At 38.2% G+C, this 20,237-nt stretch overlaps 1 protein-coding gene and 2 non-coding genes across 3 annotated transcripts in view; all 3 read left to right on the top strand.

Annotated features, from left to right (window-relative positions):
• The window catches only part of SF3B3 (splicing factor 3b subunit 3), a 52,321-nt gene that overhangs the window by 1,574 nt on the left and 30,510 nt on the right, over positions 1-20,237 (top strand). Inside the window, exons 2-8 of the mRNA XM_008522375.2 lie at positions 1,657-1,794; positions 2,854-3,180; positions 3,915-4,087; positions 4,670-4,811; positions 7,028-7,140; positions 9,106-9,243; positions 10,545-10,648. Coding sequence (XP_008520597.1) covers positions 1,725-1,794; positions 2,854-3,180; positions 3,915-4,087; positions 4,670-4,811; positions 7,028-7,140; positions 9,106-9,243; positions 10,545-10,648 — 1,067 coding nt within the window. The 5' untranslated portion in view covers positions 1,657-1,724. The remainder of the gene's footprint in view (positions 1-1,656; positions 1,795-2,853; positions 3,181-3,914; positions 4,088-4,669; positions 4,812-7,027; positions 7,141-9,105; positions 9,244-10,544; positions 10,649-20,237) is intronic.
• Positions 3,486-3,564, top strand: LOC139082716 (small nucleolar RNA SNORD111). The gene has a single exon (XR_011538919.1). It is a non-coding gene; the product is annotated as a small nucleolar RNA SNORD111 (small nucleolar RNA).
• Positions 8,776-8,865, top strand: LOC139082715 (small nucleolar RNA SNORD111). Its single transcript, XR_011538918.1, has one exon. It is a non-coding gene; the product is annotated as a small nucleolar RNA SNORD111 (small nucleolar RNA).

Genomic DNA, 20,237 nt, shown 5'->3' with positions numbered 1-20,237 from the left:
TTCTCTTTTGTCACTTAACAAAACCAAATTCATATGTTAATTACACAGTGATTACTTTGGACTTCTCAAGATCCCTTGGTTTCATCTTTAATTGAAGAAAAATCTATTTTTCCAGCAGTAGCTGTGTATAGATGTAGTTTGGGGTAATTTTTTTATGGTAGTGGTACATCAGTCAGTTTGCAGTCGTCAGTCCTGTCTGATGAGAGGAATCATTTTCTGTGACTGTATACTCCCTTAGGGAGACCTCTTGCAGAAGTGGCAGGAATTCAGTTTTGTTTTAGTTTTTGGTGGTGAGTAGGTTTAAATTTTAAATTCTAGTTACTCCTCAAATAATAGAGCTATACAGAGACGCAAATGAAAACTACACTTAAGTTACTAATTTTTATCTGTTACATTAGCAGGGATCTGTTTGTCCAGGAATAGGGACTCATACATTGTTGGAGGTGTAAATTAGAGTCTTTTTGAAAGGTGATCTGGCAATATCAAAATTTCATATGTATAAATTCTTCAATCCAGTAATTTCGCTTCTAGGAATTTATCTTAGAGATAGATTCATCCACATATAAATGATGTACATACGAGAGATGTTATTTGCAGCAGTGTTCATAATAGTAAAAGCCTGGGAACAACCTAAATGTCCATCAGTAGGGTATAGGCTAAATGAATTTTAGTATACCCTGTCAATGGAATACTCTGCAGCTGTAAAATAGAAATGAGAAAGCCTTTTGTTTATTGCTATATTGAAGACAGATAAAATAATAAATAGTAATTTTTGGGGCTAGTCGGTGGCACAGCGATTAAGTTCGCACGTTCTGCTTTGGTGGCCCAGGGTTTGCCAGTTTGGATCCCTGGTGCGAACCTACACACCGCTTGTCAGGCCATGCTGTGGCAGGTGTCCCACGTGTAAAGTAGAGGAAGATTGGTACGGATGTTAGCTCAGGGCGAGTCTTCCTCAGCAAAAAGAGGAGGATTGGTGGCAGATGTTAGCTCAGGGCTGATCTTCCTTAAAAAAATAAATTAAATAAATAAATAGTAATTTGTAGTGTGTTGTGAGTGTACAATATATAGTCCCCAACCTTCAATTAAAAAGAGGGAATAAAATACAGTGTTAATGTATATTATTGCTTGTACATACAGAAAATATCTAGAAGGACACAATATAACTTGGTGAAATTGATTCCCTCAGAGGGGAGAACTGGATGGCTCAGAATGGGTGGAGGAAGCTTTTTGCTGTGCTTTTGAATTCTGAACCACATGAATGTGTACCCTATTCAGATACAAGTAAATGTAGACCTACTTGGTTTCTGTGACAGTAAAGGCAAATAGATAGTGTTGCGTTAATGGTTCAGATCCCAGCTCCCAACATTTTTACAGCTTGTTATGTGACCTCAGGCAGGTGATTTAATTTTTTAGCCTCAATTTCCTCATCTATGAAGTTAGTATAATATTGAGTACTCTTATAGATTTCTTGCGAGATTAGAGGCGAAGTATGTAGTATAGTGCTTGGCATATAGAAGGCACTCTAATTATAAATAGGTTTTTCTTCAGTAGGCCTTTACTGGTTCTGCTGTCTCCAGCCAGAAGTTCCCATATGGAAATGTCTGTTAAATTAATAATTTCCCAGCTGATATTTTTTTTAATTTTATGTGCTCTTAGCTTTCTTTGACTTGGTATAACCAAGGCCTGGATTGTGGAGTTGTGGGTGGCTCAGTGTTGCTGCCACCATGTTCCTGTACAACTTGACCTTGCAACGAGCCACTGGCATCAGCTTTGCCATTCATGGCAACTTCTCTGGTAAGTTCTCAATTAACTATCTTTCTGAATTTAACATTTTTAATATTACTAGTTTTATGCTTCAAATTCCTTTTTCAAATTCAAACTTTTTTCCTAAAGAAAATTACAGAAAGGAATTTTTTTTAAACATAGAGAACATTGTAATTTATATAATGCTTTACAGTTTCCAAAACTCTTTGAAGTACTTGATCTTAGCTGATCCCCAAAGGACCTTTGGAAAGTAAGGTGGCCTGATAAATGGTGGCATTGAACAAATGATAATGGATAGAGATGGGTAGGAGTGGGATATCAGATAGGATAGGAAGCCATGTAAGCATTAGATAGTGTAGACCTGTACTAGGGCAGTGGGGATAGAAAGAAAGAGAAGGATATGAGTTTCTAGTCTGGGTGGCAGAGAAAATGACAGTAACATTGATAGCAGGTTAGTTGGGACCAGAGAGGAAGTTTGGGGAAGGAGGAACTTAGTTATTTTAAACATTTAGTTGGAAGTTGATGACAACTCATCCAGGTGGAATTATGTAGCACGCAGGGAGAGATGGGGACAAGTTGGCTGCTATGCATTTGGAGGTGTTGATTGCAGTTCTGAAAGGTGAACTTTTTAGGAGTGAGTTTAGAAAGATAAAGTATGTATTAGATGGCAGCTTTAAAAGTTCTTTGAGACACTACATCAAACTGCACAAAAACAATATAATTTTTTAGAACAATAGCCTTAAAGATGGGCTAGAAAGAGCCTTTGGAAATTTTTAATCTTATGAAGCTAAACATTATATGTTAAAACTATTTGTAGACAGCTCCCAATTATGCAGATTGATGGAAATCTTAGAATAATAAAAAGTTTTTAAAAATAACTGTGTAACCATTCTTTGAACACTTTGATACCGCTTTAGTTAGGTTATTTCAATCCTAGGTAAATTACCTTTTAAGTAAATTTATAGAATAAATTAAAATATTGAGCTCCAAACATTTAGTTATATTTATCTTTAGGGGCATTTTGATTCATTCAGGTCACTTTTTGGACTCTTTCTGATTGTTAATGATCTTTATTTTTTGGCCATGTAGGAACCAAACAGCAGGAAATTGTTGTTTCCCGTGGGAAGATCTTGGAGCTACTTCGCCCTGACCCCAACACGGGCAAAGTACACACTCTACTAACTGTGGAAGTATTTGGTGTTATCCGGTCGCTCATGGCCTTTAGGCTGACAGGTGGCACCAAAGACTACATTGTGGTTGGCAGTGACTCAGGTCGGATTGTTATCCTGGAATACCAGCCGTCTAAGAATATGTTTGAGAAAATTCACCAAGAAACCTTTGGCAAGAGTGGATGCCGCCGCATCGTTCCTGGCCAGTTCTTAGCTGTGGATCCCAAAGGGCGAGCTGTTATGATTAGTGAGTGACTTGCTCTAAGAAGTGCATATCTGAGTCTTGGAGATGCTTAGTTTAGGAGAACAATGCTGTGATCTTGGCAGGGTGCCAATAAGTCACTTAACTGGGTAAAGTTTAGATCATATTTGGGTTGACTCCATGGTTTAAAGTTGCTTTTCCTTTTAAAACACTGGGAAAAGTCTTGGCACACCTTTTCTACTGCCTGTCTAGTTGAAAATAGATGTTTTTCCATTTCTTATTTATCTATAGCAAAAAGACTACAATGAATTGATTTTACATTATTAGACAGTGGCTATGATTGTTTTCACTGGCCTGAAGTGATGATTCAGGTTCATGTCTCTTCTCTGATAAACCTCTTGAAGAAAATCTGTGTATCTGATCAGGCCTCCAGAGAGCAAACCTTGCTGAGCAATCACAAAATTCTTAAGTCTAATTCAGAGAATAAAGCTACCAATTTTATGAATTAGTTAGTTTTCCAATATCATTAAATCTAAGGCACCTTAAAGAATTTTGAAGAGTTAGTGGGATGTTAAGATCCCTATTAGGAAGGAGGTGGATATTTGATGCTGTTGTCTATGTTAGTGATAGCAAAATCCTAAGTTAATACACTTGTAGAGTTAGTGCTGGCTGTTAATGACTTTTTAAAAATAATCATGATGTGAATCTAGCTAGTTGTTCTGTAAGCCCCTCTTTTCACTATCTGGAAATGTTGTATGTTTTGTCTCCTTCAACTACAGGTGCCATTGAGAAACAGAAATTGGTGTATATCTTGAACAGGGATGCTGCAGCCCGACTTACCATTTCATCTCCCCTGGAGGCTCACAAAGCGAACACTTTAGTATATCATGTGGTTGGTGTAGATGTGGGATTTGAAAATCCAATGTTTGCTTGTCTGGAAATGGATTATGAGGTAATGGCACCATGTGTCTGTCTGTCACTCTCCCTCCCCACCCGCTATTCCCTTTCTCTCCTCCTCTCCCCTCTGAGTTTCTTCCACTGTCCTCACTGCTTTCCTGAGATTGTATCTTCATCACACGTCTTATATCTCTTATGCTAACAAATCTTTTCCGTATTCCAAATGCCTTACTAAAACACTTTGGAATGTTTCAGAGCTTACCTGACTATATAATAGCACTTTGCTCTGATTTGAACAATCTCCCTATGGAAACAGGGTATTTATTGGGAAAAGCTGCCTGAAAAGGGGGGTGAAACTGTCTGTTTTCACAGGGAAGTTTTGAAAGGTGGGGCTTACCATTCTTTCCCTTGAATGAAAGGCAGTATCCACTAGAGGGAATCCTGGTCCTAGAAATAGGAGACCCAGGTTATTGTTCCAGCTCTGCTTTTACCTAGTAGTGTGAACTCTGGCAAACCATTTGGCATCTGTGGGCCTCTTCTGTGTTTGTAAAATGGAGGAACCCTGATGCCCTTTCCAGCTCCAAAAATTTTATTTTATGGTACTGACTAGTTCTTGTGCCACTGTACTCCTCTGTAGGAAGCAGACAATGATCCAACAGGGGAAGCAGCGGCTAATACCCAGCAGACACTTACTTTCTATGAGTTAGACCTTGGTTTAAATCATGTGGTCCGAAAATACAGTGAACCTTTGGAGGAACATGGCAACTTCCTTATTACAGGTACTTTTCTCTCAGAGCTGCTCTGTACCCTTTTGCTTGGTCCATTTTATGCTTAGCTTTATGAGGATTTATTTAATAGAATTTGGAAACTATAATCTGTTTGTAGTAAACCTGAATACCTTGTCCATGTTTTGCTAAGGTTACAAGTTCATGCAGTGGTTAACTCTTATCCTCTAGTGGGGACAGGGAAGAAAGGACAAGGAGAGCAGTCAGCTTGGAATATTGATTATTCTTGATGGCTGTGATGTTTTGACTGTAGTCAGTCTTTCACTCTCATTAAGAAAATCAAAACCTAGTCCTTTGAAAAGACAAATGAAATGGACAAACACAACGAGATAAAATTGTATGTCCGTGGATTTATAAACTTAGTGAAATAGAAACATTTTTGAAAATGTTTATAATACTGATAAAATTTTGATATTTTGTCAATACCAAAGTTGATCCAAGAAGAAATTAAGAACCTGAATAGATCAGCATCCACTAAAGAAATTGGAGAAGTAGTCAAAAATCTCTTTCCTCCAAAAGATTTAAGGTCTAGAATTTTCAGGAACCTTACATTTCTCCAGAGATTAGAAAAAGAATAAAAGCTATTATGCTACTTTATGAGCCTAATGTAACTTCAGTAACAAAACTGTAAGGACAGTAACAGGAAATATTTACAGGCTAGTTATACTTATGATCATAGATAAAAAAATCTAAACTTTTAGCAAATCAAATTCAACAGCATTTTAAGTGCATCATAATTAAGTAAGATTTCTGTAGGAGCTCAAAGATAGTCACTGTTAGAAAATCAGTATCTGTTTATCTAGTTTAGACTAGAGGAGGACAGGTCTATTTGTGGTCATCTAAATTTCAGCAGGCCTGGGAAAGACTGATCCATTCTTTTCTGTTTTGAGTCATTTGCACTTGGATTGATGTTTAAAATGAAATATGTCTGTTGTTGGGGTAGGATTTTGGAGAAGAATAATATAAGACAGCACTTGCCTTTGAGCATTAAATCTAAGGAAGAGACTATTTGTGTATTAAGAAGAAGAACCTTGGAAAATAGATTACACATTACTTACTGTAACATACTACTACACCTTTCATTTATGAGGGCTTCATTTGTTCAAATTTTTATTGAGCCTCTACAATCAGTATGTGCAAAGTCAGTCCACTGGATCCTGGTCCTGCAGTGAAAAATTAAAAATGGTGTCTCCTTTTATGCAGGGTTGAGTCTAGTGGTGATTGTGTGCAAGTAACAAAAAAATTGCCAGTGTGTGCCATATGCCATGACAGTGCACAAGACGGGTCCGTAATCCAGGGAAAGGAAGGAAATGTGTTAGAGAAAGCTTTCTGGAGAATTGCTCTCTAGGCTGAGACCTGAGGACTAGTTAGGAGTTAGCTAGATACAGCGGGGGTGGAGGAAGGAGTTTCTGTTGTGAGCAAAGGGAACAGGATGCACAAAGGCCCAAATGCCAGAAAGAACGTGGTTCATTGAAAGAACTGGAAGCTCATTGTGATTGGATCGTTAGAGCAGAAGGGCTAGGGTAAAGGTAGTGGTGAGGAGGTAGCTACTGAAGGATTTTAAGCGGGGGAATAATAACCTGTGGAAGATTAACATTTTAGAAAGATTACTTGCTTACATTTTGGCTAGTGGAATGGAGGATAAAAAGACTATAAGCCAGGACATTGGTCAGGAAGCTGTTTCACTAAACCAAGAGAGATTGGCAGCATCATGAGAGTTTAGCACCAAGAGAGCTGCTAAGGAAGTAGAATTAATAGAGCTTTGGGAGAGGAGAGAATTGAAGGGTGACACCCAGGTTTCGATGTTGTCTATTAGTTGATGGTGGTGTTCTCTAAGGTGGAGAACCCAGGATGTGGAACAGGTTTGGGAGGGAACTTGAAGTTGTTTGTGAACACATTGTATTTTTAAGCTGCTGTGGAATATTCATGTGAGAGTGTCTAATAGGCAGTTTTGGATTATAGGTGTGAAGCTGAGAACTGAGTTTTGGGCTCGAAGCTAAAAATTTAGATGCGGTATCGGATATCTGGACAGGCTGAGATCACCCAAACTGTGCTCCATCCTTGTCTAATATAATTGTTAGGGAAAAGAAACACTTTGAATGTTTCTCAGCTTCAGGCACACCGTGGTGCTGAAGGAGAGAAGGAATTGAAAGCTAAATCGTAATTCATGGTTATGTCAAATTATTGGTAAGTTTTATTTCCTCTGACAGTTCCAGGAGGGTCAGATGGTCCAAGTGGAGTGCTCATCTGTTCTGAAAACTATATCACCTACAAGAACTTTGGTGACCAACCAGATATCCGCTGTCCAATTCCCAGGAGACGGGTAAGATCTTTGCCGTAAGAGAAGATATATTCGTGTTTGTGAAATGAACTTAATTTTTGTAATTACAGTGTAGTCTCTTAGTTTGTCTAAGTTTTAGTTTCTCTGCAAATGTTTTTAATAAAGCTGGTAAAATATTTTAGTAAAAGCCAAACAGATTCTTTGAGAAGGGAAATTAAAACCCAACACAATTTCCATTTCATTCAAGAACCTATGGACATTATCAATTTGAAATTCCTGAAAGTTTCTAGTTTGAAGGAGCCAGCCATATTTATGGAGATAAGTTGTCTTTCATTCTTTTTGTCTCCCCTACCGCCATTCCAACATATAGAAAATTTTAAAAGAATAGAACAATTAATTTCTATATGCCTGTACTTAGATTCACTAATTATTAATGTTTTGCTACATTTGCCTTTTCTTTCTTATGAAATATCTATATACTTTTTTAGACAAAACCGTTAGAACATAAGTTGCGGGCATTTTGACACTTCAAGAATCTCCTAAGATGTAACTCCTAAGAATAAGGAAATTTTCCTACATAACCACACTACCAATATCATGCCCAAGAAACTTACCCTTTTGTGTAATAGAATTATCTTATGTACAGTTCATATACCAATTTCTCTCATCGTCCAGAAAAGATCCTTATATCTACCTGTAGTCTCCTTTAATTTAGAATATTTCCTCTCTCCTTTGTTTTTGGTCTTTAGAGTCTGGGGCTAATTTTCTTGTAGTTTGTCCCATAATCTTTTTCCTCATGAGTGTATCCATATTAGTATTTTTTTGATAGAATTATTACATAGGTGGTGATACATATTTCCCACTATATCACATTAGGGGCTCATAATATTGCTTTGACTCTGTTGGTGATCTAAATTGATCACTGCGTTAAGGTGGTATCTTCCTGCTACTCTTCATTGTAAAGATACTTTTCTGTTTTTGTACTTGGTGTGGAATCTGCTGGTGAACTTTAAGACTAAATATTCTTTTCCCCAACATCTTTTCACACACTGGTTTTCTCCTCAGTCAGTTACTACATTGGTAGTTGAAAATGGTGTTTTATTGTTTTTAATTTTAGCAGTTTATTATGGAAATTATTAGGCATATACAAAAGTAGAGTATAATGAACTTCTGTGTACCCAGCTTCAGCAGTTATCAACATGTGGCTAATCTTATTTCACCTCTGCTTCCTTAGTTTCTCCTCTCAACCCTGGATTATTTATCATCATTTTGGTATTAATGTATAGGTCCTGGGTAGGACCTTTTAGGACTTATTTAGTTTATCCAATACATGGCATCTGAGTAAGATTCCATCAATTTTAGAAAACCTGAGAAGAAATTTATCAAGTTAAATTCTCAGTAAGGAATGGAAAGTAATTCGATTTGGTTGATCAGAAATTTATTGAGCATGTAACTGTCAGGCACTTTACTTGGCTTCGGAGCTACAGAGAAGTATAAAACATGTTTGCCGTTGAAGACCTTACTTAGAGAAATACAAAATGTTGGAAACTTTAAAAGAAAAAATGCAAAATCATAGCCAAGGGGATGCCTTTTAGGAACCAAGGAAGTTGATGTAGAACAAGGCTGATGATGGATGGTTTGGATGGTAGTGTTGTGGACATGTAACAGTTTTATTCACAGCCTGAAATGATGATTCTTTACTTTTCATGTCTCTTCTCTGACGTTTTTCTCTGGAGATAGTTCTTGCCTTACAATCTGATCAGGCTGTAGAGTGGAATTGTGGCTATTTTTCAGTACATAGGCTTTATTCTGTATTTATAGTAGACAAGAATTTTTAGCTATGTGTTTTACTCTTGTGGCTGGCAGGCTGCTCTTGGTCAAAGCTATCTTGTAAGAGAGGCTCCAGATGCCTCTAGGCCTTGGGTGGCCTGCATGATCCCTGTTGGAGTTCCAGAAATGAGTAGTGCTCATTTTCTAAGATGTTGGTTGTGTATTTCACTTTGCTAGAATGACCTGGATGACCCTGAAAGAGGAATGATTTTTGTCTGCTCTGCCACCCATAAGACCAAATCGATGTTCTTCTTTTTGGCCCAAACTGAGCAGGGAGATATCTTCAAGATCACTTTGGAGACAGATGAAGATATGGTAAGCAGAGCATGTGTGGAGGGGAAAAAATGAAAAAAACCATTGGTTACGGTTAGTCTAGTTGATAAAACTTTCTACTTTTTCATTCTAAGTTAATATAATTAAATAACCTTATTTTAAAAACTGATATTTGTGTGTATGTTTAAGGTTTACAAAGTGGTTTTATAAAACGTGTACATTACAACTAGTCTGAGATAGACAGGACAGTTAATACTTTACAACTTAAAAAGCTGGAAGCCAAAAGCCTTAAAAAGTGGTTGCCTAAGGTGTTAAAGCTTTTAAAGTTTGGAACTGCTATATGATCATAGGTTTTCTCCCTCTGGTTAACAGACTTCTGGTCTGGTAGTCTCATGTACAATAATATGAGAGTGGGTAATGCCACTTCTAGTGAATAAGAGAAAGCTCTCCCTGTCTACTGAAAACTGGTAATACCTCATACACATGGTCTGTTACTTCTTTCATCCTGTGGAGGAGCTCTGAACACCTGGGCAATTTCTTAGATACCTCTTTAGCTCAAGAGTTAGCTGACTTTTTTTTGTAATGGCCAGGTAGTATTTTCAGCTTTTGTGGGCTGTTAGGTCTGTTTGAACTACTCAACTGCCATTGTGGAACAAAAGCAGCCATAGATCTGGCTGGCCCTGTGACTGAGTAGTTGGGTTTGCACGCTTCGCTTCACTGGCCTGGGGTTTGCTTGTTTGGATCCTGGGCGCAGACCTACGCACTGTTCATCAAGCCATGCTGTGGCAGCATCCCACCTAGAAGAACTAGAATGACGTACCACTATTATATACAACTATGTGCTGGGGCTTTGGGGAGAAAAGAAAAAAAAAAAAGGAAGATTGGCAACAGATGTTAGCTCAGGGCCAATCTTCCTCATCAAAAAGCATACCTTTAAAAACCCAAAAAACAAAAGCAGCCATAGGTAGTATGTAAACAAATAGCCATGGCTGGTCTGTGGGCTGTGGTTTGCTGACCCCTGGTTTAGATATTAAGGACAGTATTTATTTGCTACTCTGTTTACAGTATCTTATAGTACTGGGCTACCTTCCATAAGAAAACTCAGAGAGACAGTTTAATGATCTCAGGAATAAAATCAATGAACAGAAGGAATTCTTCACAAAAGAGATTGAAACTAAAAAAAAAAAAAAACCAATCAGAAATGTTGGAGGTGAAAAACACAGTGAATGAGATAAAGAAAAATCTACAGTCCTTAAATAACAGCTGATATTATGGAGGACGTAAACACTGTCTAGCTTCACTTGCCCACACACTGACTAAAATCTTTTTTCTTTTCACTCCAGGTTACTGAGATCCGGCTCAAGTATTTTGATACTGTGCCTGTTGCCGCTGCCATGTGTGTGCTTAAAACAGGCTTCCTTTTTGTAGCATCAGAATTTGGAAACCAGTGAGTAATCCTTTTAATATCCTAGTTCACCCTGGTTACTGTAAAAGTTCGCAGGAGGGAGATGTAGCTGCAAGACCATGGAGCTTTTCATGAGAATTTTTTAGTTTCTTCAAAACAAAGTTTTGCTCTTTCCCTTTTACGTTACTTGTGGGTAGCTGCAAAAAGAGTTTGACAAGTGATCTCTCATTATTTCATTGAATAAATATTTATTGGACTACTTAGTATTAAACAGATGTTTCACAAACGTTTCACTTGTACAACTGTAAAGTTGAAACTTATCAGTACCCACGACTGCCCAGTCACATCACCAATCCTCCCAACCTCAGTATTTTTTTTTTTTTAAGATTTTATTTTTCCTTTTTCTCCCCAAAGCCCCCCGGTACACAGTTGTATATTCTTCGTTGTGGGTTCTTCTAGTTGTGGCACGTGGGATGCTGCCTCAGCGTGGTCTGATGAGCAGTGCCATGTCCGCGTCCAGGATTCGAACCAACGAAACACTGGGCCGGCTGCAGCGGAGCATGTGAACTTAACCACTCGGCCACGGGGCCAGCCCCCCCCAACCTCAGTATTTTTTAAGTACGAATAAGTCATTTCTAGCAACTCGGTTATAAAATCTCAATTTTTGTTGTCCTCCACCACTTTCAGCTGAGTGCTAAGTTCTGTTTTTAATTCTGTATCCCTTTTCTGTGGCATTAGTCTGAACTAGTTCACTGGTTTCCATATGGCATTTCATTGACTTTCCTATAAAATTCAACCTTTATAGTCATATCATTAATTGGACGAGATACAACCCAGGTGAAATAATTTCCCCGTCCCTGTTTTACCATCTTTGATGGCTTTTCATTGCCAAATGGATGAAGTCTGAACTCTAGCCTTGAATTTAAGACCAGTATCTAAGACTCCAATTTACTTACATGAGATAAGATGCCATAGTCTTGCTTTCTAATTTAGGTTTTTCCAGTATCTGCTAACGTCTGTGCAAACCACTTATCTAATGCTCAGTTTCCTCATAATTAAAATGAAGGTGTTGTCTAGGATTCTGTGCCATTCCTGCCTTGTCTCCAACTGTTCTCCCTGTCTTAAACATGCCTTTTACTCATCCTCATAGACTTTATTTATTTATTTATTGTGAGGAAGAGTGGCCCTGAGCTAACATCTGTTGCCAGTCCTCTTTTTGCTTGAGGAAGATTGTCACTGAGCTAACATCTGTGTCAATCTTTTGTCTATTTTCTGTGTGGGACACTGCCACAGCATGGCTTGCTGAGTGGTGTGTAGGTCCACACCTGGGATCTGAACTCTCAAACCCTGGGCTGCTGCGGTGGAGCGTGTGAATTTAACCACTATGCCACTGGGCCGGGCCCCTTCATAGACTTTATTCCAACTGCTCCTTTATTACTCCTTTTCCTGGCTTAGATGTCTTCCGTTGCGCTTTTCACATATAGCCTGTTGTCTATCTTCATCCATTTCTAATTTTTTAGTTTTTTCTTAACAAGGGATTTTCATTGTAGAAAAGTTAGAAAGTGCATGCAAGCAAAAGTGTCACTTGCAGTCCTTCCACCCAAAGATAACATTTTTGTGTAGGCTTCCTGTGTGTGTATATTTAAATGTTTTACAAAAATACAACTGTGCATATTTACTGTTCTGTAATTTGCTTTTTTTAACAGTAATATGTCATAAATATCTTTCTATACTAATAAATACAGATCTGTAACATCATTCACTTTTTTGGTTGCATCTTTTTTTCCTCCACTTTTTCATGGTAAAATATATATAACAAAATTTGCCACTTTAACTATTTTTAAATGTTCAATTCATTGGCATTAATTACATTTACGGTCTTGTGCAACCATTACTACTATTATTCCGAATTTTTTTGTCACCCCAAACAGAAACTTTGTAACCGTTAATGCAATAACTTCCTATTTGCCTCTCCCCCAACCCCTGGTAACCTAAGTGGAATCATACAATATTAGCCCTTTTCTTTTTTTTTTTATTTCTTTTTTTTTAATTGAGTTAACGATAGGTTACAATCTTGTGAAACCTCAGTTGTACATTATTGTCTGTCAGTCGTGTTGTAGGTTCACCCCTTCCCCTTTTTGCCCACCCCCCACCCCACCTTTCCCCTGGTAGCCACTAATCTGTTCTTTTTGTCCACATGTTTAAATTCCTCATATGAGTGGAGTCATAGAGATTGTCCTTCTCTATCTGTCTTATTTCACTTAATAATATTTGCCCTTTTCTGTCTGGCTTGTTTCACTTAGCATAATGTTTTCAGGGTTCATGTGTAGCGTGTATCAGCACTTCATTCCTTTTTATCCCCGAATAATAATCCATTGTATGCATATATTCCATTTTGTTTATTTAACTGTTGATGGAACATGGGTTGTTTCCACCGTTTGGCTCTCATGAATAGTGCTGCATTGGATATTGGTGTTCAAATAATCTGTTTGAGTTTTTAATTCTTTTGGATATGTACCTGAGAGTGGAATTGCTGAGTCATATGCTAAGTCTGTTTAACTTTTTGAGGAACCACTAAGTTTTCTCTATCAGCTGCACTATTTTACACTTCTACCAGTAGTGTATGAGGGTTTCAATATCTCCATATCTTCACCGACAATTATTTCCTGCTTTTCTGATTATAGCCAGTAGGTGTGAAGTAGTATCTCTTTGTGGTTTTGATTTGCATTTCCCTTATGATTAGTGATGTTGAGCACCATTTCATGTGCTTTTAACCCATTTGTATATCTTTGGAGAAATACAGAGTTTTTTGCCCATTTTTTAGTTGGGTGGTTTGTCTTTTTGTTTTTGAATTGTTAGAGTTTTTTGTATATTCTGGATATTAATCCCTTAACATGTACATAGTTTGCAAATATTCTTTTCCATTCTGTAGGTTGTCTTTTCATTTTGTTGATAATGCCCTTTGATGCACAAAAGTTTTTAATTTTGATGAAGTTCTTTATCCATTTTTTCTTTTGTTACTTGTGCTTTTATATCATATTCTTAGAGAATCTGTTGCCAAATCCAAGGTCATGAAGGTTAACCTGTATGTTTTCTTCTGGGAGTTTTATGGTTTTAGTTTGTACCTTTAGGTTGTTGGTCCATTTTTTTGTTTTTTAAAGATTTTATTTTTCCTTTTTCTCCCCAAAGCCCCCCAGTACATAGTTGTGTATTTTTAGTTGTGGGTCCTTCTAGTTGTGCCATGTGGGACACTGCCTCAGTGTGGCCTGATGAGCCATGCCATGTCTGTGCCCAGGATTCGAACTGGCGAAACCGTGGGCCACTGAAGCAAAGCAAGCGAACTTAACCACTCGGTCACGGGGCCAGCCACAGGTTGTTGATCCATTTAGAGTTAATTTTTTAAAAAATCTTATTGAGGTCCTAATAGTTTATAACATTGTGAGGTTTCAGTTGTACAGTATTATTTGTGAGTCACCATGTAAATGTGCCCTTTTATCCTTAATGTCCACTCCCCCCCACCCCCTTCCCTTCTGGTAACCACTAATCTGTTCTCTTTGTCCATGTGTTAATTTATCTTCTACATATGAGTGAGATCATACGGTATTTGTCTTTCTCTGTCTGGCTTATTTTGCTTAACATAATACCCTCAGGGTCCATCCATGTTGTTATGAATGGGGTAATTTTGTCTTATTTTATGACTGAATCATATTCCATTGTGTGTGTGTGTGTATATATGCACACACACACACACACACACCATATCTTTATTCAATCATCAGTCGATGGGCACTTGGGTTGCTTCCACTTCTTGGCTGTTGTGAATAATGCTGCAGTGAACATAGGAGTGCATAAGTCTCTTTCAATTGTTGATTTCAAGTTCTTTGGATAAATAGCGAGTAGTGGGATAGCTGGGTTGTATGGTATTTCTATTTTTAATTTATTTTTTTTTTTGTGAGGAAGATTGGCCCTGAGCAAACATCTGTGCCAATCTTCCTCTATTTTATTTGGGATGCTTTCACAGCATGGCTTGACGAGTTATTTTCTTCTGCCTTGCTGTCCTTAATACTTTTTCTTTGTCATTGACTTTTGCCATTTTTACTACTATATGCCTTGGAGAAGGTCTTTTTCACATTGATATAATTAGGAGTTCAGTTAGCTTCTTTACTGGTATTTCTAACTGCTTCCCGAGGGTTGGGAAGTTCTCAGCTACTGTTTCTTTGAACAAGCTTTCTGCTCCATTCCTCCTCTGGTCTCCCTGTGGAATGCCCATAATCCTTATCTTACATTTCCTAATTGAGTTGGATATTTCTCTGATAATTTCTTCATTTCTTTTTAGTCTTAGTTCTCTCTCCTCCTCCATCAGAAGCATTTCTATATTTGTGTGCTCCAGATTGCTAATTCTGTCTTACATAATATTGGCTCTGTTATTCAAGGAGTCCAGATTTTTCTTTATCTCATCTATTGTGTTTTTCATCTCTAGCATCTCTGATTGGTTTTTCTTTATAGTTTCAGTCTCTTATGTGAAGAATTCCCTCTGTTCATGAATTTTATTCCTGATTTCATTGAACTATGTGAATTTTCCTGTAATGCATTGGGTTTTTTTATGATAGCTATTTTGAATTCTCTGTCATTTAGATTGTAAATTTCTGCGCCTTCAAGATTGATTTCTGCGTGTTTGTCATTTTTCTTCTGATCTGGAGTGTTAATATATTTCTTCATACTGTTTGATGGCATGGATTTGTGCCTTGGAATACTGATAGTATTGATAGTATCTGGTCGCAGATTCCACTTGCCGCTACTTGGGGGGATACTCAAGGGATGTATATCCTGAGCCTGCTGTGATCCCTGGTGTCTGTCCCTGTCCTTCAGAGTCTATGCTGATAGGGCCTGTCTGTGATTGCAGGCTTGCTCACTTACAGCTGCTGCTCTTCTAATATATGCACGGTCACTCTTGCCAGCCAGCTGAGCTGGAGTACCTGGTGAGTTTCTTTCCTGTGCGTGATCTGGGGGTGTTCTCACTGTCTGCTCTCCAGGAGTGCTGGCTTGATGAAGACACTCCCACAAGAGCTTAGCCTCCTCTGTTTGGAACTTTCCCAGAGGCTGTGAGGGAACTTGAAGAGAGAAGGTGTTCCTGTGGAGAGCTGCCCCTTCCCCCTGTTTTCTCATAGCCACGCATGGTCTCACGCCCTGGGTTGCAGCTGGGGATGGAGAGGAGCTCCACTTACCTCCTTCTACTTCCTCCTGGGTGGTCCAGCATCTCCATCTCCAGACATATGGCTGTGTGAGTCTCTCACACATGTTTTGTGTTGTGTGACTGTCCTCTGTTAGTTTATGAATGTCCTTTTCATTGTATCTTAGAGGGGAAAGTCTAAGGGAAGAGCTCATTCCACCATGACGTTGACTTCACTCTCTCCTTGAGCTAATTTTTTATGTTGTGTGAGGTAGGTTCAAGTTCATTCTTTCACATTTGGAAATCCACTTGTCCCAGCGTCATTTGTTCAGCGTAGCATTACTCTTTTTTTTTCTTCCTCAGAGCCCCAGTGTGTAGTTGTGTATCCTAGTTGTAAGTCATTCTAGTTCTTCTATGTGCGATGCTGCCACAGCATGGCTTGATGAGTGAGCAGTGTGTAGGTCTGCGCCCAGGATCCAAACCAGTGAATCCCAGGCTGCCAAAGTGGAGTGCCTGAACTTAACCACTCAGCCCTGGAGCCGGCCCCTTGTAGCATTACGTTTAATGCCCATACAATATGGCATTATGTGGGCACAAGTTAATTTACTTAAATAAACTTTTATATGTTGTTGGATAGACTTTCTTAAGGATATGGTTGCTGGATTAAAGAATATACACCTTGTCAAAGTTTTTGACACATTGCTGAATTACTGAAGGTTTGTGCTGATTTATACGTTAGCAACAGTCTGTATTGTCTGTTTTCCCACATGTTGTCAAGACTGTGTGCTCATGGTCCCTGACTTATGATGGTTCACCTTAATGATTTTTTGACTTTACAATGGTGGGAAAGCCATACACATTGTTTAGAAAGTGTACTTCGAGTTTTAATCTTTTCCTAGACTAGCAATAATGCAGTATGATACTCTTGTGATGCTGTGCAGTGGGAGCAAGCCACAGTTCCAGTCAGCCACGCAGTCGTGATGGTGAACATCCGATACACTTATAACCATTCTGTACTCATACACTCATTCTTTGAGTACGGTATTTAGTACATTATGTGAGATAGTCAGCACTTAATATAAAATAGGCTTTGTGTTAGATGATTTTACCCCACTGTAGGCTTATGTAAGTGTTCTGAGCATGTTCAAGGAAAGCTAAGATAAGCTATGATGTTCAATTAGGTTTTTTGGTTTTTCTTTTTGAGGAAGAGTAGCCTTGAGCTAACATCTGCCACCAATCCTCCTCTTTTTCCTGAGGAAGACTGATCCTGAGCTAGCATCTGTGCCCATCTTCCTCTACCACTGCTTGGCTTGACAAGCGGTGCCATGTCCATACCTGGGATCCGAACTGGCTGCCAAAGTGGATCGTGTGAACTTAACTACTGCGCCACTGGGCTGGCCCTCAGTTAGCTTTATTAAATGGATTTTTGATTTAATGATATTTTCAATGATGGGTTTATTGAGATGTAACTCCATCATAAGTCAAGGAAACTCTCTCCATATATCTTTTATGCTTTGCTAATTTATTGGGCAAACATTTTATTAAAGAGATTGGACTTTTTTCCTTTGCTTGCCTAGCAGTATATCTTCTGTTCATTGCTTAGTCACATCTCTGCCTAGTTTTCTATAGTATCCTTTAGTAATGGTTAGGGACATTTTTGGGGAGACAGTAGAGCATAGTGAAAACTCTGGAGACACAGTGTCTGAATTATAATCTTGGCTTTATGTTTTCTGGCTCTATATTTTCTGCCTCAGTTTTCTTATTTATCAAGTGGGGATAATAATAGTGTATACGTTTTTGGATTTTGTGCGTATTTAATAATACAGATGCCAAGCACCAGTAAGTACTTTGTGTTGTAAGTGTTTAGTAAACGTTGATTACTATCTTTCCTGTTATTTTCCTCTGGTAATGTAGAAAGTTATGGAAAATGAATAAAAGAGCAAATAAATAATAAAAATCACCCATTATCCGAGTATCCCAGAATAGTCGCTTTAACATTTTGTTGCATCTACTTCCAGTATTTTTACTTTCTAGTATTTATATGTAATTTTATTTTAGAGAACTACATCATTCTCTAAAAAATTATTGATCTACTTTTGCACATAAGCATTATATCATAATTTTTTTCCATATCAATAAGTCTTTATTTTTCACTTAAAATTTTTATTTTTTATCATGAAAATGTTCTGACAGGTACATGAGAAGACAGAATAGTATAATTAATGAACCTACGTGTGCCCACCACCTAGCGTCAACAAAGGTCAACCCATGGCCAGTCTTGTTTTATTTATACCCCACCTCCCCAGAATAATAGTAATTCCTTAATATAATCTAATAGCCAGTTAGTATTCAAATTTTCTATTGTCTCGATAGTTTTTAAGTTGATTTGTTCAGATCAGGATCCCAGCATGACCCATATATTGCATTTGGTGTATGGGAAACATTTTTAATGGCTGATACTATTTTATGGCCATGCTCCCTTTTGGTGGCTATTTTAAGTTGTTTGTTCTTTTGCTATTAGAAACAGTACCATGGGGAACATTGTAGGTACATCTTTGCATGTTAGCTGAGTAAAGCAATGGTTTAAATTCCTAAATGTGGGACAAAATTTTGATAGGGAATCCCAAATTGTCCTCCAAAAAGATGACATCAGTTTACATTCCCACCAGCTGTGTATGACCTTTTTCCTCTCAGTACATGACAAAGGGCAAGTTAATAAGCTCTTGAAAATCATTATGAAAAAGACAAGCAGTTCAGTCAGTAGGAAAATGGGCACAGGGTTCGAGTATGCCTTTGACAGTAAAAGAAATACCAGTGGTCTAAAGGTGTAATACATAGAAAGCTTTCAAGCTTATTTATAATTGAAGGAATGCCAATCAAAATAAGGTGTCATGTTTTCACCAGCGTATTGGCAGACATTAAAAACTTAGATATAACCTATCTTAACAAGGCTGTGGGTGGAAGCGATAGCCGCAGACATAGAAGGCTTTATCTTCTTGCTCATTAACCTGTACAGATTGTGTATTTGTTAAGATTTTGCATCCTGGTTGTCTATTAAGTCTTCTAAAAGGACTTAGGAATATTATGTTGATTCCTTTTGTTCCGAAGATTAATAATGAACATTTATTGAGTACTTGTCTCTATGTATCAGGCACTGTTCTAAATGTTTTTCTTACATTGTCTTAGTTTGAGTTCCCCTGCAAAACAGAGCCTGTGACAAGGACTTGGGTGGAGGTAGATTATTGGGAGGTAATTGCAGGAAGCAGGAGTGAAGGACCAGTGGGGAGAGATAGGGAAAGAGGAAAAGCCAATATAATGGCTTGTTATTGAGGTTCCTGCTGTGGACAGTGGGAACTTGCTTCCGTCAAGACCTGGCAGAAGCATGCAGAATGGCTCTCAGAATTGCCACCTGAAGCTTACACCACCAACTCCTCTCTCCTGAGTTGCATGTTACCCCTAGGAGCATAATCTCTCCTGCACATCTTCTCGCTCTGGCAGCTTCCCACAAGATAGAAGTTTTTGGGGCAGAGAGTAGTGGAAAGACTACAGTATACAGGTGGGATGCTTGTTAGAGAGTTTGAACTTGTGAGAAATTACCCATTGCTGCTGCAGCTGAAATTTGGAAGACTTAAGAATGGTGATTTTGAGGCATCAGAAACATGTGCTATGGGTGTTAACTCATTTAATCCTAAAGAAACCTATTTATTTATCAATCAGACACTTAATTTAGCATTTACTATGTTCCAAGCACTGTTCTAAGCGCTTTACAAATATTAACGTGTAACATTCCCTATGAGACAGAGCCATTATCTCATGTACAGTTTAGGGAACTGGGTCACAGAGAATTTAAGAAATTCAATCACACAACTAAATCTAACTCAAACCCAGACCACCTGGTTCCAGCATCCCTCCTCTGAAGCAGAACTCTATAGTCACAGAAATTGTTTTACTAAGATTCAGCCAAAGCAACCTTTCCTGTGATGGTGATAGTGAGCCCAGCATCTTTTTGGTTACTGGCAGTTACTAGACACTGAAGGTGTCTTTGACAGCTAGTCTTTATCATCTGTATATAGACATCTTGCCTAAATAAGGGGTTCGTATTAGTTAACTTTTTGTATGTGTATCCTATCTTCTCACTGCTTTTTAAAATCATTCAAGGATAATAACCCTATTTGTTTTTGTTTTTACATTTTTTAATATATTTTTTTAAGGAAGATTAGCCCTTAGCTATCATGCACTGCCAATCCTCCTCTTTTTTTTTGCTGAGGAAGACTGGCCCTGAGCTAACATCTGTGCCCATCTCCCTCTACTTTATATGTGGGACGCCTGCCACAGTATGGCTTGATAAGCAGTGCGTAGGTCTGCACCTGGGATCTGAACTGGTGAACCCCAGGCCGCCAAAGAAGAGTGTGCGAATTTAACCTCTGTGCCACTGGGCCGGCCCCTAACCCTATTTGTTTT

Source organism: Equus przewalskii, chromosome 3, assembly GCF_037783145.1.
Source record: "Equus przewalskii isolate Varuska chromosome 3, EquPr2, whole genome shotgun sequence".
Taxonomy (NCBI): Eukaryota; Metazoa; Chordata; class Mammalia; order Perissodactyla; family Equidae; genus Equus; species Equus przewalskii.
The sequence above is the reverse complement of the archived record's forward strand: the minus strand, read 5'-3'. Positions and strand labels throughout refer to the sequence as shown.